General features: G+C 45.1%; 1 protein-coding gene across 2 annotated transcripts; it reads left to right on the plus strand.

Moving 5' to 3' along the window:
* The first annotated feature begins 2,371 nt into the window (after positions 1–2,371).
* CERS5 (ceramide synthase 5) lies at positions 2,372–20,393 on the plus strand. 2 transcript variants are annotated; one of them, XM_085212443.1, is made up of 11 exons: positions 2,372–2,652; positions 8,061–8,166; positions 10,132–10,262; positions 11,219–11,276; positions 11,858–11,908; positions 12,567–12,659; positions 13,961–14,089; positions 14,374–14,480; positions 16,179–16,335; positions 17,489–17,518; positions 19,111–20,393. In XM_085212443.1, exons 1-11 carry the CDS (start codon positions 2,462–2,464, stop codon positions 19,261–19,263), a joined length of 1,206 nt encoding a protein of 401 aa, XP_085068569.1. In that variant the 5' UTR covers positions 2,372–2,461; the 3' UTR covers positions 19,264–20,393. The 2 variants fall into 2 exon arrangements, with proteins under 2 accessions (XP_085068569.1, XP_085068568.1); XM_085212442.1 differs by lacking the exon at positions 17,489–17,518 and having other exon boundaries at positions 2,383–2,652.
* Positions 20,394–20,890: the final 497 nt, after the last annotated feature.

Raw genomic sequence — 20,890 nt, forward strand, 5'->3', positions numbered from 1 at the left:
CTTTAAAAATGGTAACTAAATGCACTTTAATACATGTTAAGGGCACAGCTTTTTAATTATTATAATAAAAACACTTTCGGGGCTTGGAGTCCAACAACTAAAGCATCTTAAACTGAGCAGAACGTAACTTTCAAAACTGCCTATGATCAGTTGAAGATGAATACTCCATTTTTCTCTGTGCAACTGGAATAGAGTGCCCACTGCTGGAACAAATGTATTTTAGTGCTTATCCAAACGCTGTGCTGACAGAACTCCTTGAGGGCAAGTCAACATTTTTGCAGGAGCCTGCAGGGCATTACTTTTGCATTTTTATATGCATTTTGAATGGTTTTTTGTTTACTTAGAGTTCATTATAATTCATTTAAAACTGCACATAACATTTTTAAGGCCTTTTGACAGTTTTGAAATCCTACTTGTATCGAGCTGCCATAATTTTTTTTCATTATGGCTGCGAAATTCTGCTGCAATTGCAAATCTTTGGAATAAAATCATATGAACCAGAAACTTTCTGATTGCTAGCATTGAAGCTTAGTACATTTTAAAACTTGACTGCATTTATTTTACAAATAATGGAATCTGAATGGTGGACGGAAGATATCCCTTTATATTAGCTTTTATTTGTACTGTAGTTACATGAGAATTAACTCTAACTATATTTGAGGTGTAAAATATCCTGCTTTCTTAACAGTCCTGCTAACTTCAATAAAGTTTGGTCATTTACATTAAAAAAAAAAAAAAAAGGTCTGAAGACTGCATTCATACTCGTTTCACAAAGAAGCACCATTTTAAAAGGAGATGGGAAATGATGGGTGAAATCCCGGGGTTTACTTGCAGCTGGAGGCCAGGCAGTGACTTTCTGGTGCCACTAGGTGACGCTGTGGGTCCACTTTTTGTGGTCGTCACGAGCAGGCTGCACGGCTGAGGGAGAGGGCTTAGAAAAGGGTGAGCAAAATAAGGAAGGACACGCAGGTATCTCACGATCCCGTTTCTGGCTTCAGCTGCTTCTCAGGCAGCTGAGGACAAGACAGAGTTGGTTTAATTTTTTCTTTCTTACAGCTGCCGTGTATTGCAGTTGTCCTTACTCAAACCTGGGGTAGTTTTGGTTCGAGGTTTGGATGTAATGAAAATGCAGTGAGTGCTGTGCAGCAGCAAAGCAAATGTGCTGCTTTGTGGCACAGAGAAGGGAACAGCCTGCTGTTGGGCTAGCATGCAGCTGCGTGGCATGGCACGTACAACTAATGGGCTGGTTATTTTTAAGGGAGAACCAAGCTTTGAACAGGTAGAGGGAGATCTCAAAGCTAGGGAAGCTGATGTACAAGTGCATCTTTTCTTTAGGCTCTAAATGCTTACCTTTTCTTAACAACATCTACTTGATCTTAAATTCAAATAACCAAGCAACTCTGGCTGGAAGCTATTGGTCATGGACATGGGATGCATTGGATGTTCCAACTCCTTGTTTATCAGGAGATGCAGCTGAGCTTTGCAATTGCATCCCCTCTTACGTGATACTAAAGCTGCACGGCTGCTGTTCACAGAGATTTGTTCTGGTTAAATCTCAGCCACCTGCGGGTCCTTGAAATACAAGGATTCCGACCACTCAGAACGTATTCACAGGGAGATTAGTGCTGAACTTGTTCCACTGAAAAAAGCGCGGATATTATGAACTACCACCTCCTTGGACCCATTGGTTACTGTAGTAGGTGAGTGCTCAATGGGCCATTTAATTTACTCTCAGCTGGATGGATGCCAGAAGGGCTATTATGGGACAGATGGATCTCTGCTACCACGCACCGGGAAGCTGGTGCCGAGTACCTTTATGGAGAGCTTTAGAACATAATTACAAAGCAGAATACAGCCTTTGTTCCTTGGTAACCCTCAGTCCCGAGCCCATCACGTTGAAATAATTTTCTGAAAGCTTTGAAAGCTACTGGGATCGTTTTCAACGTTTTCACTGTGTGAACCTCTCTGTTCTGCACTTAAATGCTAAACCACGTCTGCATTAATAAAACGAACCCTTGTTGTCTCACTATGAACTCCTCATGTGAGAGCTGAACGGCTGCCTTGTGGCGGTGAAGCTGAAGGCCGGGGCTCGGGGGCTGGGGGGCTCGGAAGACAATCTTGAGACTTTTTAAAGCAGAACAATCAGCGCTTTTTTTTTTTTTTTTTTTTTTTTTTTTTTTTTTTTTTTTTGTAGGAACGCCCCGGCATCGGGCGATTCCCGCCCATTCTCCTCAGTGAGGGCTGTGGGCGGAGCGAGTTGCGCGGGCTGCGCTTTGCGCATGCTCCGAGTTAACGGTCCGCGAAGGGGGTGTAACCAGGGCAGCCCCGCCCCGCAGCGCCGCCTGCGCATGCACCCTGAGTGGCGGGCGGAAGCGGGCGGGCTGAGGCGCGGAGCTCCGCCCGCTGTCGGTGGCCGCCGCCGGGGCGGGAGGGGGGGCGAGGCGGAGGGAGGTGGCGGAAAATGGCGGCAGCCGCGGTAGCGGCGGTGCGGGCCTGGTTCTGGAACGAGCGTTTCTGGCTGCCTCACAACGTGACGTGGGCCGACCTGGCCGGCGAGCCGGACGGCGGGCTGCAGTACCCGCGGGCGAGCCACGTCCTCTCCGCCTTCCCGCTGGCGCTCGGTATCTTCGCCGTGCGGCTGTTGTTCGAGAGGTGAGCGCGGAGCCGGAGCCCTCCCGGAGACCCACGGCCCTCAGGCGGCGGCCGCTGCCCCCTCCGCGCCGTGGTGCGGTGCGAGCCCGCCGGGGTCTCTTAGCAACGTGCGGCGGAGCGGGGCGGGCTGCGCGGCGCTGGGCCCGGCTCGGTTCGGCGCCCCTTCGGTTCGGCTCGGTTCCGCTCGACCCGGCTCGGTTCGGAGTCACGTTCTCCCCTCAGGTCCCGTGTAGGCCTCAGGCCTCCGCCCGGCGCTCCTTTCATCTCTTTGCGCGGAGAGGGAGCGCCGTTGGGGCCCGAGGGCTGCGTGTGTCACGGCGGGGGAATCCCGCACGGCCCTCCCGGCCGTTCTGTACGGCGCTCCTGTGCCTTTCGGGGCCCTCGGGGCTCCCCTGTGCCGTGCTGCGGGCCCTGAGAGCTCCCTGCGTGCTGAGGGGTTGCAGCACGGTGTCAGGAGAATACCCCTTTATTTCCCATTGCCTGGAAGCCAACCCTCTGTGTGTGACTGAGGGTGCTGGGCTGCTCTCTGTCTGTGATTTGCTCTCCCTGACAGTTCCTGGCTGAGGAATTCGGGCCTGCTCTGCTGCCTGCTGTGTTCCCCAATGCTCTGTGGGTCCCTGCAGTGCCGGAGGTGCGGTTGGATGCTGTCTGCCCACAGACAGGTGTGGTGCAGCATTTCTCGGTTCAGCATCCATACCGTGTGTTACCTCTCCCCTGGGGCAGCAGTTTCTGCTCTTTGCGATAGATATCTCTTGCAGCCGCACGTGGAGCAGGCTGTGTGGCTGACAGCAATGCTAATTAGGAAAGTGGCTTGGTTAAAGAGAACACTTAGGTGTTAGAAGCCAATTAAGACACCTCAGGTACCTATTCAAATAGTTCATTAAAGGCTGAGTCAGTCCTACATTTCTGGATGTAATGAGTGGATGTGTTTCTCTGTGGAAAGCATTTAAGTGGCCAGGGACTGAGTTGGTTTCATTTTTCAGGTTTTCTGTAGGAAGTGCTTTTTTTTTTTTTTTTTTTTTTGAGCTTTCAGAGCTTAACCAAAAAAAGGAGACTTGAGCAGAGCAAAAAGAGAGAACTGCAAAGAACATGGGTCGGAGAGAAATGGGAGCATCTTTTTTTTCCCCTATCAATCTTATCTCTTTCCCAGTTCCTCAGAATGCTGCTTTCAGCTCAGACCAGTGCAGAGGACCCGGTAACATGTGGCAGAGCCAAAGCCCACCCCTGACATCCATGGCTCCCAGCAGATGTGGAAAGGGATCTGGGAGGCAGAGCTGTATGGGGGGGTTAGGGGAAGTCTCCTGCCTGCCCCAGTCCTGGTTGGTTCAGGTAGTTTGTGGGAGGAAATACAAAAGACTGTTTTCTCTTCTGAGGCAGGCAGAGAGGTACAGTGCATCCTGCTGCACCTAATAAGACATCATCCTGCTAGAGGCTACTTTATCTTTGTAACACTGTGTTTATTAAATTTCTTTTGTTGTGTTAATTCAGGGAAGATTCAGGTGAGGAATTAAATGTTATAGCAGTAGAACCTGGAAACTGTGGTCTGGTTCCTGTGTGATTTGCTTCCTTTTCTTTAACAGTATTTCATTGGTGATATCCTGAAGTGAAAGCAGATTGTGAGAGCAAAATCCAGGGCTGTTCCTGGGATGTTTGTTTCAAAAGACTGTATGTTTCAAGAAATGTTCTCCTCTTTCTCCTGTCACTTTGAACGTGTCATGATAGTTCAGATTTGTCTAATAACATCCCCTTGTGTGCATATCCCAGCTGAGGCCTTTGGGATGATTAAGTCTTCCTTGATACACAAGTGGCATCAGACTCAATGACTCAGAACTCAAATTCTGCTCTCCTGCTGCTCTTATTTTTCTTTTTTCCCTCATTTCTCTCTGTCCTCTGTAGGAGGTCTTCAGTGTAAGGAAGTGCTTTTGTTATGCTGACATAACGTTTCTGTGGGTAATGCTCCTGTAAATCAGCCTTTGCATCACAGTGTTGGTAAAATACTCATTGAGCTGAGTGAGTGTGGGAATTATGTGTGATGAAGAACTGAGCTTGCAGAGCAGAGAGGCCCTGGCTGAGCTGGAAGTGGGTTTTGGGCCAGGCAGGAGAAAGATGGACTTCTGCTAATGAATATGTCAAGTTAGTGTGTTATTTCTTTTTTTTCCCCCCACTGCTGTTGTTTCACCCTACACATCTCATCCCACTGCAGGCACAAAAAGCCTCACAGGTACTGGGGAAGACTTGGAGTCTGTTACTTGTACAGGGTGATTGTAATTACACTGGAACTCCTTTTTTGCTTACAGTCACTCTGGCTCTGAGGAAGGATCTGTGGCTTGTGCTAAGTCTGGTGCAGAAAGAAAAGAAAAAGAGGGTTTTAGATGTCATTTGGTCAAATCTATCTGGGAATTAGGGGCAGTCCTGGAGTGAGGTGAGCACTGAAAATGAGAGATCGTGAAGAGATGAACTCTCACTTCGGGTATGTTGACTCTAGAATGTGCTTACTCTGTAAATCTTGAATTTAGGGAATTGTTCTTTTCAGAGCTGTAGGAGGGAGTTAGCAGAGAACCTGAACCTTCCAGAACAGAGGGTTCATGAGGTACAATGTGACTGGAAAGTGCTTGTTAGATGCTAGTCTCTGTGCTTGAAAACTGGTGCTGATATCAAAGTCTTAATAACTGAGGTGAAAATGTAGCTGGGTAGGTGTGACTTAGGCCAATAAACAAATATGGGTTCACAAAACAGCAATAAAAGCATTTACATGATGATAACTCTTTGCTGGGAGGGCGCGGCACAATCTTGACCTTGGGAATAGCTCCTGCAGCAGATTTGTGTGGCATCATAAAATAATCAGGTAGGAAGGGACCTCTGGGTCACCTTGTCCAATCCCTTCCTTAGAGCAGGACCGGCCTTGAAATCAGCTTGAATTGTTCGTGGTGCTGTCCAGTTGTGAACATGGCCAAGAGTGGGGATTCTGGAGGGAGAGGGGATTCTACAATTAGGGTGGCATTTTCAGGTGGTCAGCGGGACCCCAGGGCGTGCTGCAGGGAACGTGGCCAGCAGGGCAAGGGAGATTCCCTTCCCTTCTGCTCTGCCTTGGGGAGACCCCACTTGGAGCACTGGGCCCAGTGCTGGGCTCTCCAGTTCCAGGCAGACTGGGAACTGCTGGGAGACCCCTCCAGAGGGTGCAGAGCTGTCAGAGAGGTGGGAGAGTCCTTTGGAGAGATCTAAACCCACCTGGACGTTTCCCTGTGCAACTTGCTGTGGGGAAAGTGCTTTGGGAGGGCTTTTGGGCCCTGCAGGAGGCTGGCTGTGGGCTGGAATTTGCTCCCTGCTGCATGAAGCCATTGCTGGGTGAGAGGAGCAGCATTACCACGCTGGGCTGCACTTCCTTAACAGTATAGAGATCCTATTTCTGTGCCTCTACTTCCATAACTATGACTTTTCCTCTTTGCTTACATTGATATCTGCTTGCCTCCACGCACCAAGAAATGTTTGTGTGTTTTTTTGTTTTGCTCTTTGGTCACCTGCATGCTTGGCTGAGTCCTGTACACTGTCTGTAGCCCTGCCTTGCTCTTTATTTTTTTTCCTTTCCTGACTTCTGTACACATCTGTATTTTCCCAGAGGAGGAAGCTTATAGTCTGGAGCAATTTTGTGCAAATCTTCATTGTGTTTGTTTTGTAATCAGTGGGTCCTGAAGTGAATTATTTCTGCTTCTTTCTTTTTTTTTTTTTTTTGAGGCGATGCTGTTTCTTCTTTCCTTGATGCTTCAGGTTTTGAATTCCCAAATAATGCCACTTTTATGGATCATAGGAGCTTCCTTAACTTTTTCCTCTCCTCTTTACCTGCTCTTAAACAAAAGCAGCTCTTTGTGGAGCTGTTAAGCACTCTGTTCCAGAAAATGAAACAGAACTGTTTGACATCCGCTGAGCGCATGTGAGCTGCTCTGCTGCTGTTATGGTGCATCCTGGAGGAAAGAGGAGCAAGGAGATGGGCACTTACAACATCATTAACATCACTTCTGGCTGGTGGTCCAGATGGTGGAGGAAGCAGTGAGCCATCAAAGCAGGGAAGAGCCAAGCTGAAAGGAAATCACCCTTTCCTTTTTTCTTTTTTTTTAATTCTTTAGCTGTGGCTGTTGAAGCAAGCAGGACGTGTGAGAAACAGGGCAGGAACCCAGCACTACGGCTGCTATTGCTTGGGGGTTATTTTCTAAAAGCAGCAGAGATCATTTAGGATTATTTGTGAGCTGATCCAGAATTTCTCAAGGGGAAAACCCTACAACCTGTGTCTGTTCTGCAGTGTACTTGTAGATATTCCTAACAGAAGCACTGATGATGTGCTCCCAAGCATGGCTGCAGCTGGAATGCTTATAATAATGATTCTGTTGAATTTGAATCTCATCTTTTAAACACAAAGGGAAATGGCAGCAAATGTGATGGTTGGAAAAAGCAGCATTTTCTGCTTAATCACACTCTGAGTCTTCTAAATGGAATACATATGTCTAATGAAGTTGCCTCTGGAACTGTGTTTTGAAGCAAAGTAGATTTAGTGATGCAAGTGTTGGGTCCTTTTCAAAATCATTTTTGAGAAATAGGTTTTTGCATGCTCTCAAATTAATTGATTTTTTTTTAATTTTTTTTTAAATTTACTGTCCTGTCACCAACAGGAGAATGCAATTCAGGCATTCAGTAATGTGTGTGTTTTGTCTCTTAGCCAGTTTGATGCAAAGGCACAGCAAAACACAATTGGCTTTGAATGTGCGTGTATTTGTGTCAGTTGCAAAACCAGGTTTGTTTTCAGTGTGTCTGTGCCATAAAATTCACCAGGTGCTCAGTCAGCTTCAGTCAGCTTTTGGAGAACGTGCTGCATGCGGTGTGAGATGCTGAGATGTGGGTCTCAGCCTGACTTGGGATATCTTCCCTACTTTGCCTAGGGAAGCAAGCCACTTACACTTCTTCCTCTTAGGGGAAAATAAATCTGTGTTTGTGTCTTCTGTGAACTCTGTGACTCGAACTTCCTTTTTTTTTTTTTTCCTGGGCCAAGAGACGCGTTCTGGAAATAAGGTGTTTGATCTGTGGTGCTCCAGAGGCTCTAGCAGCCCTTTGCAGAGGGTGCATGTTAGTGATTATTTATTATTATTATTTATTTTTTGAGTGGTGCAAGTCACGTGGGGAAACATGTCCTGATCCTGCAAGGCCAGGGCATTTGAACTGAAGTTTTCACATTAAATGTGTTACAATATGTGCTCCCTGCAGTTACCAGTTGGGTTAACTAAAGGTACACTTTCCTTAGAGCAACATGAGCGAAGATGTTCAGAAGCATTTTGGAGCGGTTTTGCAGTCTGTGAGAGGCTGGGGCTGTGACTTGGGCGAGGAAAACGTGCCTTGTTTTAATCCATCTCTTTGTGTTTCAGGTTTATTGCCAAGCCATGTGCCATAAACCTCGGCATACAAGACAGTGGAGCTCACAGAGCCCAGCCCAATGCGATTTTAGAGAAAGTGTTTACATCCATCACGAAGGTGAGTTTCACTGCTAGGAACAGAGACCTGCAAAGGTGAGGGTGTGGGTTTCTGTCTCCCACTGCTTTGGTTTAAGAAATGTGTTCCATCCACAGTGCATTCATCCATGTGTTCTTTATTTTCCATTGCATCTGACACGTCCGTCTTGTAGGAAAGTAAATTCTCTTTATGGCTGATCTGTGCTTTTGCATACAGAAGAATCTTTTTTGAATCAAAATTGTCCTCTTTTAAAATAAGAGTTTTCTTTCTTTAGTTCCCTGCTTTTGTCCCAGCTGTTACTGCTGTAATGGGCAGTAATTGTTGGTTTACAAAAAATTTGCCTGGCATCTTTCACTTCCTATTGGAAAAGCACTGCTCTGCTGTGACCTGCTTCTCTGCTTTCATTGGCCATCTGGGGGAATGCTTTCCTCTTCCTGTGCCAAGTGGAAGTCGCTTGCTTAAGTAAAAGCATTCTGTCCATGGAAGCGCGCCCTGACAAGTGGTGGGATGCTGAATGTTGGCAGCAGGTATTGCTTTTATTCTACATTTCATGGCTTTTCTCTTGCTTGAGCTGGCAGTGCTCCTTCACTTTAGAATGACAGAGCTGCGTGCTTTTGGATATTGACAGTTAAATCAGCACAGGTGGTGGGATAGATTTTCATTAAAGATATTGAAATGGAAGGCTTTATGTTCTCATTTGGTGATGCTGAAGTCCATTTTGAGCAGAGTGGAAAAAGCACTTGGTGAATGGAAGGGAAATTCTATAAAAACCTCAGGAGAACTCACCTCATGGGAACAGTAAGGTTCAGGAGCACTTGGGATGAGACATGAACAGGAAGGCCCCTGTGATTTGATGCCATTTGCTGGGAGGACTTTAATGCAGTGGAAGTCCTTGAAATTAATGTTGAGGAAACCCATGGGGTTGCGTGCTGTGCAATACTTATCTAGCTTCTGTGAAAACAGGGCTCCGTTTAACTATGCCAGTATGCTTGTGTGCTGTCAGATTTGGAGAATGGAAATGTAGGGTGGCTCTGAGGCAGAGGGAAGAGATTTCATTACTATCTGCAGTGAGAAAGTTCTGGTTTCAGTACTGCAAATCAGATGACAGATTATCTTGTTTTTCAGTTCAGCAATCTGGTGACTCTGTATTACATGGGCATTTTACATAGCTTTCTGGGTTTGTTTGTAACTTAAGTGGTGAAATGTGTTTATCATCTTTCAGTTGTAAGAGCTCCCTGGCAGAGCTTGTTAAAAGGACTGGTCTGAAACTAGCGTGGCTTATCTCAGCATGGGCCATTGTAGAGGTAGTTATCAGGTTTTGTTCACTTTTTCTGCTCCTGTAAATCCACTGTTGTTGTTCAAACAAACAAACTGCCAGTAGAGTTTCCAGTGAGAGAACAGGGATGCATTCTTTATTGTGCAACTATTTCCATTTTCAAGTTTAATTGTATCCATGCACTCTAAAAGTAGTAATGGAAATGACGCCATCTCACTGATGCCTCTTTTGAATCTATAAACATCAGATGTGTTAAAACCGAATTCTTACTTTAAAGTTTCTATAAACTTCACAGTGAATACTGTCCCTTAAGTGTATTCAGCTGTCATCATCTTGAGTTTCAGACAGCCTGAGTCGATATGCATGTTAGGACAGGGCATTTTAAAGCCCTTCCTCTCCTCCTCCTAAGAAACAGAACTGCATTCTCTGTAGTGATATGCTGTCAAATGATGAAATAGATGAGGAAATGTTAAACCACAAGCATTCTGAGTACTTAAGTAATTAGTGGCTTTTGAGAGTTAAATATGAATGAGTATGGCAACAGGTTCCTGCTGCTGGCATAGTACTAGTGTCAGGGTTAAAAATGTACGTAGTGCCTTCATCGTGGGTTTTGTCATCTACGCATGGATCCTACTGTAGTGTACAGAGGATGTCAAACTGCAAGCAGGTTGAGAAGGAGGAGAACTGACGTTTGTTTCATTTTCCTTCAGTCTCCAGATGGAAAAAGGTTAGAAGGCTTGTCAAAGCAGCTAGACTGGGATGTTCGAAAGATCCAACGCTGGTTTCGGCATCGGAGGAACCAGGACAAACCCACCACCATCACTAAATTTTGTGAGAGCATGTATGTTCGTGCAGAGGCTGGGATGTGCCTTCATCTCAGAGCTCCAGCTCTTTGTTCTCTCTTCTCATTGAAATTGTGGTCAGCTGTTAACTTAAACTGGTGCCTGGGGCTTGGCTGGCGGGAGGGAGGGAAATTCTCCTCTAAGCGAGTGGAAGATGTGAGGAGGGCTTCATAGCATTCAGCTGTGTTTGATATACGTACATGAAAACCCAGAACACTTGCACAGGAGTTACTCTTGCCAGTGATGTACAGCTTGTGAGAGTGAGCCATGGCCATAAGGCGGGCAGTGACACTTCAGTGTGTGTGTACACATTTGCATGTGCACAATTCAGTAATTACACTGAAGACAAGTTGGCTGTCTGCACAGTTATGCTGTAGCATTTTTCCCAGGCACAGTGACCTTCTGGCTTACAGCGATGTATGTACCTCTATAGACACATCCTGGATTTCTCTGCTTTTCCCTTCAGTTCATTCCTTTGTTCTTTGTTTCTTTCTGAGAGCTTGTAGTTCCCCTGTTACTGCAGTAGCATCTGAGTGCTTTTTTCCTGACTTGTTTCTTCTGTGCTGGTTTCTTTCCTTTCCAGTAATTTTCTTCATATTAATTCTTCCCCCAGTATGATTTTGCCTACTTAAAGCCACAAGGTAAGAAGGATAAATACGTGTATTAGGATACCTTCTGAATAACAGCTACTTTTCTTGTTATCTTGACATTGTATATTAAAGCATATGAATGTTGCATGCTCACTCTGAACTTGGCTGTCAGTGCAAACAAGTGTGGTGTGAAAACCCTCAAATGAGTTTATCCTCACACAACGTTTACAAATGAAGGATTAAGTGAGTGGGTGAATGCTTTTCAGGTGTCAGAACTACTTTTTTCAGTTGTTTCAGGTTTTGTTACAAATGTTAAACAGAAACTATTTCTGGTTCACCTTTTGTATTTTGTTTCTTTTTTCCAGGTGGAGATTTACATTCTATTTAAGTATATTTCTTTATGGAATCAGGTTTCTCTGGACGGTGAGTTGATCTGGCACACCCCTCCTCAGCCTCCCACCTGGTTTTTCTGTGTGTTGTGCCACTGAGTTAGCACTGCAGTGCTGAAATTTCAGGGCTTTGACTACAGTGTCCCTTCTGTGCTTGCACCTAGCTTCAAACAAGGGCAGTTTGGTGATAGTCACCTCTGTGTGCCCTTATTTGAGATCCTGGAGTTTCTATGTAAAGGCCACTTTGACAGTAAAAGAAAGCTTCTAAACAAATCTGTCATTATGGAAATACTAGAAGTTCATTTGTTACGTTACAACAGAAAAGGACAGACCTGCCTTCTTGGTGTGGAGAAGTTTTGTTTTCTTCCCATAGGGATACACATTTATCTCTGGGTCTTTATTATTAGACCTGCTTGCTGCTTCTTTGAATTTCTGTTGAGTTACAATTTGCCTTTGGGTGCAGAATGATTATTTCCAATTATTATTTTGTCTTACAGTAAATTTAGCGTGGAACGAAGGTAAAATTTCAGTGAACTGGAACTGTATTGGTTGATGCCTTAGATAATAGGGAATTAAAAAGACCAGCAGAATAATAAACTTGACTTTTCCCTTCAGGCACCCTGGTTTTGGGACACACGACAGTGCTGGTACAGCTACCCCTTTCAGGTAGGAGATAAAAACTTAGTAGATTCAAATCTCCTGTGCAATTTCATATTTCTATTAATGACAGCAAGTTGTAGTTGGGTAGTCTCAACTCTTTCTCTCATTCTGTGGAAGCTACCCAGGCCTGGTAAGCTTCCCAAGTAGTGAAGAGCCATCCCTCTTGGAAGGCACAAAGATAACAGTGCTTTGTGTCTTCCAATTCTGATTATGTAGGTTTGTCAACAGTGGTGTTTTCTCAGATAGAGTAGACTCAACTCGTATTCATTTTGTGGTTTTTTTTCCTGCTGAGATTATAAAAAGTAACTTATTCACAGTGTTATTTTAATTATGCATCAAGTGTGATTGTAGAGAGGCCAACCAGTGTGGTTCAGTGTTTGTTTTTCCCAATCTAGGAGGCTGCAGTGTAATTTGTAAACATTGAACTTTATTCAAAACCTGAGATTCTCCTGTCAAACACGCAAGGTTGCTTGTGTGACTGAGCCTGTAGAAAGGCGGCTGTTGCTTAAGCTTGTGTTAACTAAGCCTTAATTCTGGATCTTTTAACTCATGCCTCATCATTCTGAAGGAACACAGCAGGAGAGAAAGGAAGGAAAAAGTAGATTGTAATGTAAATTTTGAAGTAGTTTGTCTTCTAACTGTGCTGTCTTTGTTTGTTTTCCAGCCTCTAACATCCAGGCTTTATTATTATTATATCTTGGAGCTGGCCTTCTACTGGTCTCTCATGTTTTCTCAGTTTACAGACATTAAACGGAAGGTGAGGTTAACCAGAATTGCACTAACTGCTTTGCTGAATAGACCAGGCTAACAAAAACTGTGAATGTGCGTGGCCAGTAGAGCTGAAACGTAGTAATAACTCAATTTTCTTCCTCATTCACACCTCTCTGTAGCTCCTCTACTCATTATACAATCCTGGAGGAACGAGTTGCTGTGTGACCTGGTGTATCCTTGAGAGGCTCTTTCGACTTCAGGGGAAATAACAGAATCACTCAATACCTCCTAATAAACAGTCAGCAAATTGTTGGGAAAAAAAAAAAAGATTTTAACTTTAAGGCTTTCAAGAGGACAGGAAAATAAAATGCTCCAAGCATTAGCTTGCTGAGCAGGATGAGAAAATGGCAAACACTGAAGCAATAATACGTGTTTTTGAAAATAATTTTTTGTCTTGTTGTGTCAGAATGATGACTGATCATGATTGCTGGAATCTGATTCTGTTGTGCTGCATTCTAGGATTTGGTTCATTGTTGCTGTTGGAAAACAGTTCATAGTAAATCATGGCTTATTGCTTCTGCTGTACATACTGCAAAGTAACAAAGTATTCCCATTCTTGCATCAGCTGTTGGGGAAAAAAGAAAAAGTGTTTGTTTTTTCTGTACTGGAATATTAGCTCCAAGATGCAAAATATCATGGAGCTGCAGAAAGGAAGTGAATAACAGCATCTGTGATACTGTTTACAGTATTTAATTCTATATCCTCTGTTACAGTCCCAACGGTAAGGGGCACTGATGTAAAATGTAAGCGTTGTACCCGGGGGACTGAACTAGAAAACAGCCCTGAATTGCATTGAAAAAAGTTTTTGGAGCAGCCCAGCTCTTGCTGTTGGATTATCTTCTGTTCTGTGGCTGCTATGCTCTGGCAGGCTTTTGCATGCTGACAACGGTAACAGCAGTGTACTTATAATTTGTGCCAAGTGCTGAAAAGACCGGCAGTGTGACTGTAAAGCCAGAGGGAACCAAAAATAAGGGCCGTATGTTGTCCTGTCAATCCTTTCAGAGGATTCTGCAGCCATACTTGTTTCTGTCTTGAGCGTTTGTGCCAAAGAGACTGTGCTGTGCCTGTGCATGCAGTTACAACTTCATAGAAGCACACATGCTGGGAGAGACCTTTCTGGAGCCTACAGTGATGGTGGCTGATGTGTGATGAGCTGTGCTTTGTGTGGAGTCTGAGTCTGAACTGAAGTCCTCTTGTGATTTCAGTTGGTCAGTTTTGTGGCTCTGCTCCAGGCATAATGTATTTGTTTGACAGCCAAAGGGTCTTAATTCATTTTTCTGTTTCCAGGACTTCCTGATCATGTTCGTCCATCATTTGGCTACAATTGGGCTCATTACGTTCTCTTACATGAATAATATGGTGCGTGTTGGAACACTCGTGCTGTGTCTCCATGATGCATCCGATTTTCTCTTAGAGGTGAGTTTCCTTTTCGGTCTTTCTGTACATAATGCTGGGGTGCTTTCAGGGAAGTGAGCAGACTTCCCCATTTTTGCTGAGCAGCATTAAACATGCTATAATATCTGCGTTGCTGATCCTGCTTTGTCAGCTTTTCCTCATAACTGCTGTAGTGCTGAGAATAATCCCTAAGTATTCCTAACTCCTTACAAGCATGATGTATTGAGGATTTTGGAGTTCTACAGCCTGGTAATTATGTGAGTGCACAAAGGGAGTAATATTCTCATGTTTCTCATCTCTTCTAGGCTGCAAAGTTAGCCAATTATGCCAAGTACCAGCGTCTCTGTGATGCCTTCTTCATGCTCTTTGGTCTTGTGTTCATTGTTACACGTTTGGGCATTTATCCTTTCTGGTAAGCACCTTGAACTGTAAGGTCTTGTTTGTCCTTCCAGTCCTTTAAGAAAAGCATTTGTACTTCTTGCAAGCAGTGCAGACTGTCCCTTATGGCAGCCTGAGGTTGCAGACGATCCAAGTGCTGTGTGGAGCAGTGCTTTTAAAGAGGAGTATGAAGAAACCTCTCAGCAGTCAGTAAGAGAGAGTGTGAGAAGTGACTGGAATCTTAACACACAGCTGGCCTCTCTTTCTGATGCTGCAAAGTGATGACAGTGCTCATTAGTGGAGCACAATCAGCTGCTATCTGAATAGCTCAGAGCACTGTTTGCTTCTCTTGACTTGAGAAGTTTTGGAAATAGTTACAGAAGAGGCATAATTTCTTGAAGTAAATTTAATTTCTGAGTATCTGGCTTAGTCATCAGTGCTGCTTTTGATTTCTTGTGTCCTGCCCTTGAGTCGTGACTGTTTAGAGCCTGAAATAGGTCTGAAGATCCTTGGGAGGGACAACCCTGGCTAAACAGATTATAGCTAATTGTTCTACAGTGAGGTTCTCAGTAAGTCAGGCTCAGTGAGGGTGGTCGTGGTTATGTTCTCCACCTTCTTTCTGTTGAAAGAGTGCACAGAAAATTTATGTCTTGGTATCAGAATTGCAATTAAAGTCGTTCTTGTTTCCCAGCGAATGCATCAAGGTAATCGAGATGAGGAAGGTTTTAGTACTCAAGTCTGCAGTTTCTTTCCCTTGACAGATGAGATTGTTGTCATTGTTCTCCTTGCTGTAGTCTGTTGTGAGGTGATGCTCTTGCATCATGCTATTACTCAGCAGCCCTGTAAATCTTTAATGTGTTTTCCACTGGCTGTAATGTAACTCCTCATCTTTATAGAGAAATCTGACAAGCTTGCTGTGGTATTGCAGACCTTATACTAGTTCACCTCACGTATATTCACTTCCCTATTTAGCAGTGTGAAGCACTGACAGACTTCTGGAGCTGCATACAATTCACTAATAAGCTGGCCACAAATTAACAGTTCCTGTAGCTGCACTTTGGGGCCTTGGGTTCTTCTTGGACAGGCTTGTTTCTCTTTTCCTGTGAAATGTTAAAAGCTATGCAAAACTAATGGTGCCTTTAAAGGTCTCTCCACGCATCTCTATTTCATGAAGTCTAAATTGTTTAATACATCACTTAAGTGCTGGCAATAACTTCCAGCGATGAGAACAGCAAAACAGTCCTGAACGAAAGCAAAATGCTTTGTCTGTGAAGCAGTTTGTTGTCTTCCAGCTTGGCAGGAGGAATCTGTAAAACTAGGAGGGAAGGGAGGGAGGCCAACTAGAAATAAAATCCCCATGATTTTTAAAAATGGGTGAAGGATGAATGTGTTAACAGTTGTTTTAGTGACCAGAGCAGTTTGACATCACTTCCTGTGAAGTTATTATAAACTCTGTTGAGAAGGAAATTGGCAGCAGATCTGTATGCGTAACCAAACTGCATAACATTCGCATCTTCTCCTGTTTGTTGCTCAGTTCCAGTGTTTCTAATTGGATTTAGTCTGTCTCCTAACTCTGGCGAGAGATCAGATGCATCACCGTTCTGACAGGAGCAAAGCAACAGATGCTTAAGTGAGATGCAAACTGCTGTGCATCTGGCCAGTCATCTCAGTGGAGAGCTGGAAGCCATACTACCAGCATAGCCGATCTGTAATGTGTTTCTGGATCTCTTAGGATTTTGAATACAACCCTATTCGAAAGCTGGGAACTGATTGGTCCTTATCCTTCCTGGTGGCTGTTCAATGGCCTTTTGGTAACCCTGCAGATCCTGCATGTCATCTGGTCCTATCTCATCGTTCGCACTGCCTACAAGGCCCTCGTGCGGGGAAAGGTAAGGTGTTGGGGGCTGGTTTGGGTCCCCTTTTCTACAAGCTCTGTGAAGGAAATAGGAGAAACGGAGCCATTAGCAAGGGCTGGTGCTAGTTCTCAAGGTAATTGCATCATGATTGCTTTGTAAAGCAGTTGGTTTCTTTTTTTAACCCTAGTTGCTCTGCAGACCAGAGCTGCCAAATACATACAGAGGCAGGGATGCTTTCCTCTCTGTTCTGTTCATGCAAGGAAACAGCTCCATTTTGCATTACACTGAGATATGATGATGACTGCTTGTTGCTTTGTTTGGAGTTAAAGGTGGTAGAAAGCTCTTTTTCAAATAATCATTTAGGATGTCTTTCAGCTCCTAGCTTTCCAACATCTGCTGATTCTTGGGTTGCACTGAGAATTATTCATCTTCCCTTTTAGCAGTGAATGGCTTTTGGCTGCCAGTGGGAGCCAGGCATTGAGCTGCAGAAGCAAAAGACTCTCAGAAGTACTGGAGAGCAAGCTGGTTGTCACTGGGCTAATGGGTTGCAGTCTAGCTCCAGTCCTAAATATTCCAATTTTAGTTAGGGTGTGGGGGGGAAGCATTAGGAAGAGAGAGGGTTGAGACTCCAGCAGCTGGTAACTGGCAGATGTTATCCTAAGAGCAAACAGTGCTGATGTTTGTCTGTAGGCTAAGTTGCCAGGCTTAAAAGTTGCACTTCAACTGGAGGCGTGAGACAGGGCAAGCAGCCTAGGAACTGTTTGACACTCAGCCAGCCCATCAGAAGCCACTTCCTTTGCATCTACCAGAGTGCAACAGATGGTTTGCTAGCACAAATGCCTTTTTTGTCATCTATCTGATATCTTGATCTGAGTTTCTCTCACAGCTACACTTTGTGTTTGACTTCTTAGCTGCCCACACATGAAATGCAACCTTGAAATACATATCAGTTTATGACAGTGTTTGTCAGGGGAAAATGTATTTTAGAGCATGCACAGGAGTTTGTCATCTGTTCCCACAACTGCTACTGCGAGGCTCTTATTTTCTATGCAGCTGTTCCTACAGCTCAGGTCTGTGTCTTTTCCCTTTCCTTGCTTTTCTCCTGTCCAGGTGACCTAGCCAGAGAAGGGATTCTGAGCTTTGTCTTCTTCACTCTTTTCTCACTCCTTTTCCTCTGCTGTGCCAGATTGGAGCTGGACAGTTTCATCCTTTGCATGTAAGTGTGATCTATACTTCTGTTTCTACCCTGTTTCTATGCTGAGGGGAACACAAAGCTCTGGTCTTGGGGCTTCAGCTGGGTGGTGCCTTCTCAAAATGTTTGTTTCCCTGGCTGATGGCAGTGCTGGCCCTGATCCAGTTTTAAAATGCAGGTTCTCCAAAGGTCTGAGCAGTGTTCTGTGGCTTGTTCCGATGTCCTCACCTGTATGATTTGTAGGCTCACAAAGACTCTGATGTCTGTAGTGCTCATTAACACACTGCTGAGTGAAAGAGGACAGCAGAAAAGCAATCCTTTTTGTGAAAGCGGCTGTGGGAAGAAGAGTGAGAGATCTCTGCTTCCTTCCAGTGACCCTTTGAACTTCTAGTATAGGAGGAGGTTTTGGCTACAGACAAAAGCAAATATATCCAACAGGCCCATCAGAACCCATCCTGGAGATCATTATCTGGCTTTTTGCAACATCTTCCTTGGAGCTGAAACCTTCCCACCAGGTGCTGTTTGAAAGCCAGAACCCAGGCGCAGAACAAGCAGAGCAGAATCAAATTGTGAAGCACTTGAAAGCAATCTCCCCATAAAGTGCTTGCACATGAGGTGAATGAGGGGTGTTAGTTGCAGACAGAAGTGTGGAGAGCCTGCCCTAGGGGATGTAAAGCAGGAACCATTTGTGCATCCAGGTGGCAATGGTGAGTTTATGGCCCTGGAGCCCAGCCAGCGAACAAGGTGCTTATTTGCAGTTGGGGCCGGGCTTATGGTCCCTTCTTTTGTGTCCTGGTGCACTGCATTTCCATGGCACTCCCACAGCAGGTAGCAGCGATGTGAACCAGAGCTGTGCCTGAGGGTAGTTCCAAAGGTTCAGAACCACACATACAAATGCAGTGGCTGATTCTGTAGTCACCTTACAGTCAAAGCCATAACCATGGGCAGTTCCCCATAGGCTGAGATGCTTTTTCAGCTCCTGGGCTGGTGTTAGGTTGTTGTCTCTGTTCTGTAGCCTGCTGCCCAACTGTGCTGCTCCTCGTAAATGACTTCTCACGGATGAATGACAAGCAGTGAAAATGGGAGGCACTTTGTGCAAACAATAATGTGATAAATATAGCTGGTTAATTTTTAAAATATCAAAGGCAGTCCCTGTAGGACAAAGTGTTCTTTCTAGAACTGATAGATATGTATTTTGTCATTGTATTTGCTGATTATTATGGTGTGAGAAGATTTATTATTATTGTTATTGAAAACAAATTTATCTGGAAAAGCAGCCTTTAACCAGTCTAGAATGCAACTCTTGGAAGACAAAAGCAAGCCAAGATCTCTGACGTCCTCTGATGTGGTGAACGTGAAGTGTGGTGCCTCACAGTGTACACTGTTCGGAAAGCAGAGCTCCTGATTCCCAACTGTCTTTTTCTACATCTGTCTTGTGTTCTGCATGTGATAACAGGCTCTTTAAGCTTTAAGTTAATAAGGGTGGGGTACAGAAGGCAGTTGTCACTGGGGCTGGTTAATCCCTTCCATACAACCCTCTACTGCTGTAACTTTCTGTGAATTTATCAAATTCTCTCCTCCCCTTTCCACTACCAAATCTCACTTGAATTGTTCAGGTATCCAAAGATGACCGCAGCGATGTAGAAAGCAGCTCTGAGGAGGAGGATGTGACATCCAACAGCACAAAAGGAGTTTTCAGCACTTCGAGCAATGGCTCCAACCGCATTAACGGCCACGTGGCCGGCGGGCAGTGGACAGAGGAGGAATAAGGCCCTGGGTTGGCCTTGAGCAAACACGAACTTGTCTCTACATATTTAGATGTGTTGAACTCTGCATTCCCAAGTGATTTTTAATCAAGATACCCCTTCCCCAGAAACCTCCAGCAAATCTGAAACGGGCATAATCCAGACCAGTCAAAGGCTTGGCACGACAGAAGGGAGAAAGCCAATTACTAGGGCAAAGAGCAAGCTGCAGATTTCACTATAAGCCATTTTGTACTTCAATCTTAGCCCCATCAACGTTTGCAGAGGTATCTTTGTATTTGACAAACTGGTTTGTACTGGGATCAACTCAAGGTGGAATGAGTTTGGGCTCAGCTGGCCACGGTTGGTGAATGCACTGCCAGCGACGACGGCTCATTCAACGCGGGGTCAGCATCGTCTCCTTGGTGCACTCCATAAGCTGCTCAGAGCACGGGGAGTGCCTGGTTTTCTGCTTCCCACATACTGGCTGCAGCAGACTCATCCCGTTGTGCTACAGCCAAGCTCTGCTGTTGCGTTGTGCTACAACAGAAAAGTTGCTCCAACTTCTCTGGGGTGCTCTGTGCTAAGGAGGCTATAGCTTGTTAACTCTGCTATCAAGAGGGACCAGGCCAGCATTTGCTGCCTCTTCTGGTGCTGAAAGCCCCCCTGAAGCCTCAGTGACAGCCATCTGAAACAGGGGAGGGGATTCCTTATTGCCCCTAAGACAAGTATCACAGTATGTACCTTTTAAATCTTTTTTTTCTTTTGCAAGTTGTGGTTTTGAAGACATTTCTAGATCTGCTGGGTGCAGTTGGCTGAGCGAGGAACTTGAGGGCAGACCAATGCTGGGGGCTGTTCTCAGCTTTCCACATAATGAGGGGTTTTGGTCCTGCTCAGCTGTGTTTTAGGACAGAAGTTAGAATGGTGCTGCTCTCATTCTGCAATTTTTGTGGAGGAAATCACTGGGCTGGAAAAGCAGCCACACTGTGGGCTCTGCTTCTTTTTTTACTCGATGGTACTTGGGGGCATGTCAGTCACGAGCAGAATTTTGGAAACTTCTTGAGTTGTTACCGTTTTATACTGTTGTTTACTCTTATCTCGATTAAAAAAACAAAACAAAACAAAAAAAAAACAACAAAAAAAAATCCAACAAAGCATTTCAGAACTGTTTCACTTAGTTAATTTGAAGAAAATGAAATCAGTGACTTCATCCTGGTGCCCAGCAGGCTGACTGTGAACGAGCAGTGTGCCCTGGTGGCCAATGGGACGATAGGGTGCACTGCACGGTGCTGGACCAGCAGGGTAAGGGAGATTCTCCCTTCTCTGCACTGAGGATGATACTAGGCCTAGTGCTGGGCTCCCCAGTTCAGGGCAGACTGGGAACTGCTGGGAGAGCCCCGTGGGAGTTGCAGAGCTGGTGGGGACAGGCTGAGCGCCCGAGGGTTGTTTACGTGGGGGAAAGAGGGCCAAGAGGGGATCAGATCAACGCTCAGCAACGTCTGAAGGGTGGGGGTCAGGAGCACGGGGCCAGGCTCTTTTCAGGACAAAGGGCCACCGGGTACAAACAGGAACGAGAGAAATTCCACCTGAACAGAAGGAAAAACTTCCCTGAGGAAACCCTGGCACACAGTGCCTAGAGAGGTCGGGGGGCTCC

This window comes from Meleagris gallopavo, chromosome 31, assembly GCF_905368555.1.
Source record: "Meleagris gallopavo chromosome 31, MGAL_WU_HG_1.1, whole genome shotgun sequence".
Taxonomy (NCBI): Eukaryota; Metazoa; Chordata; class Aves; order Galliformes; family Phasianidae; genus Meleagris; species Meleagris gallopavo.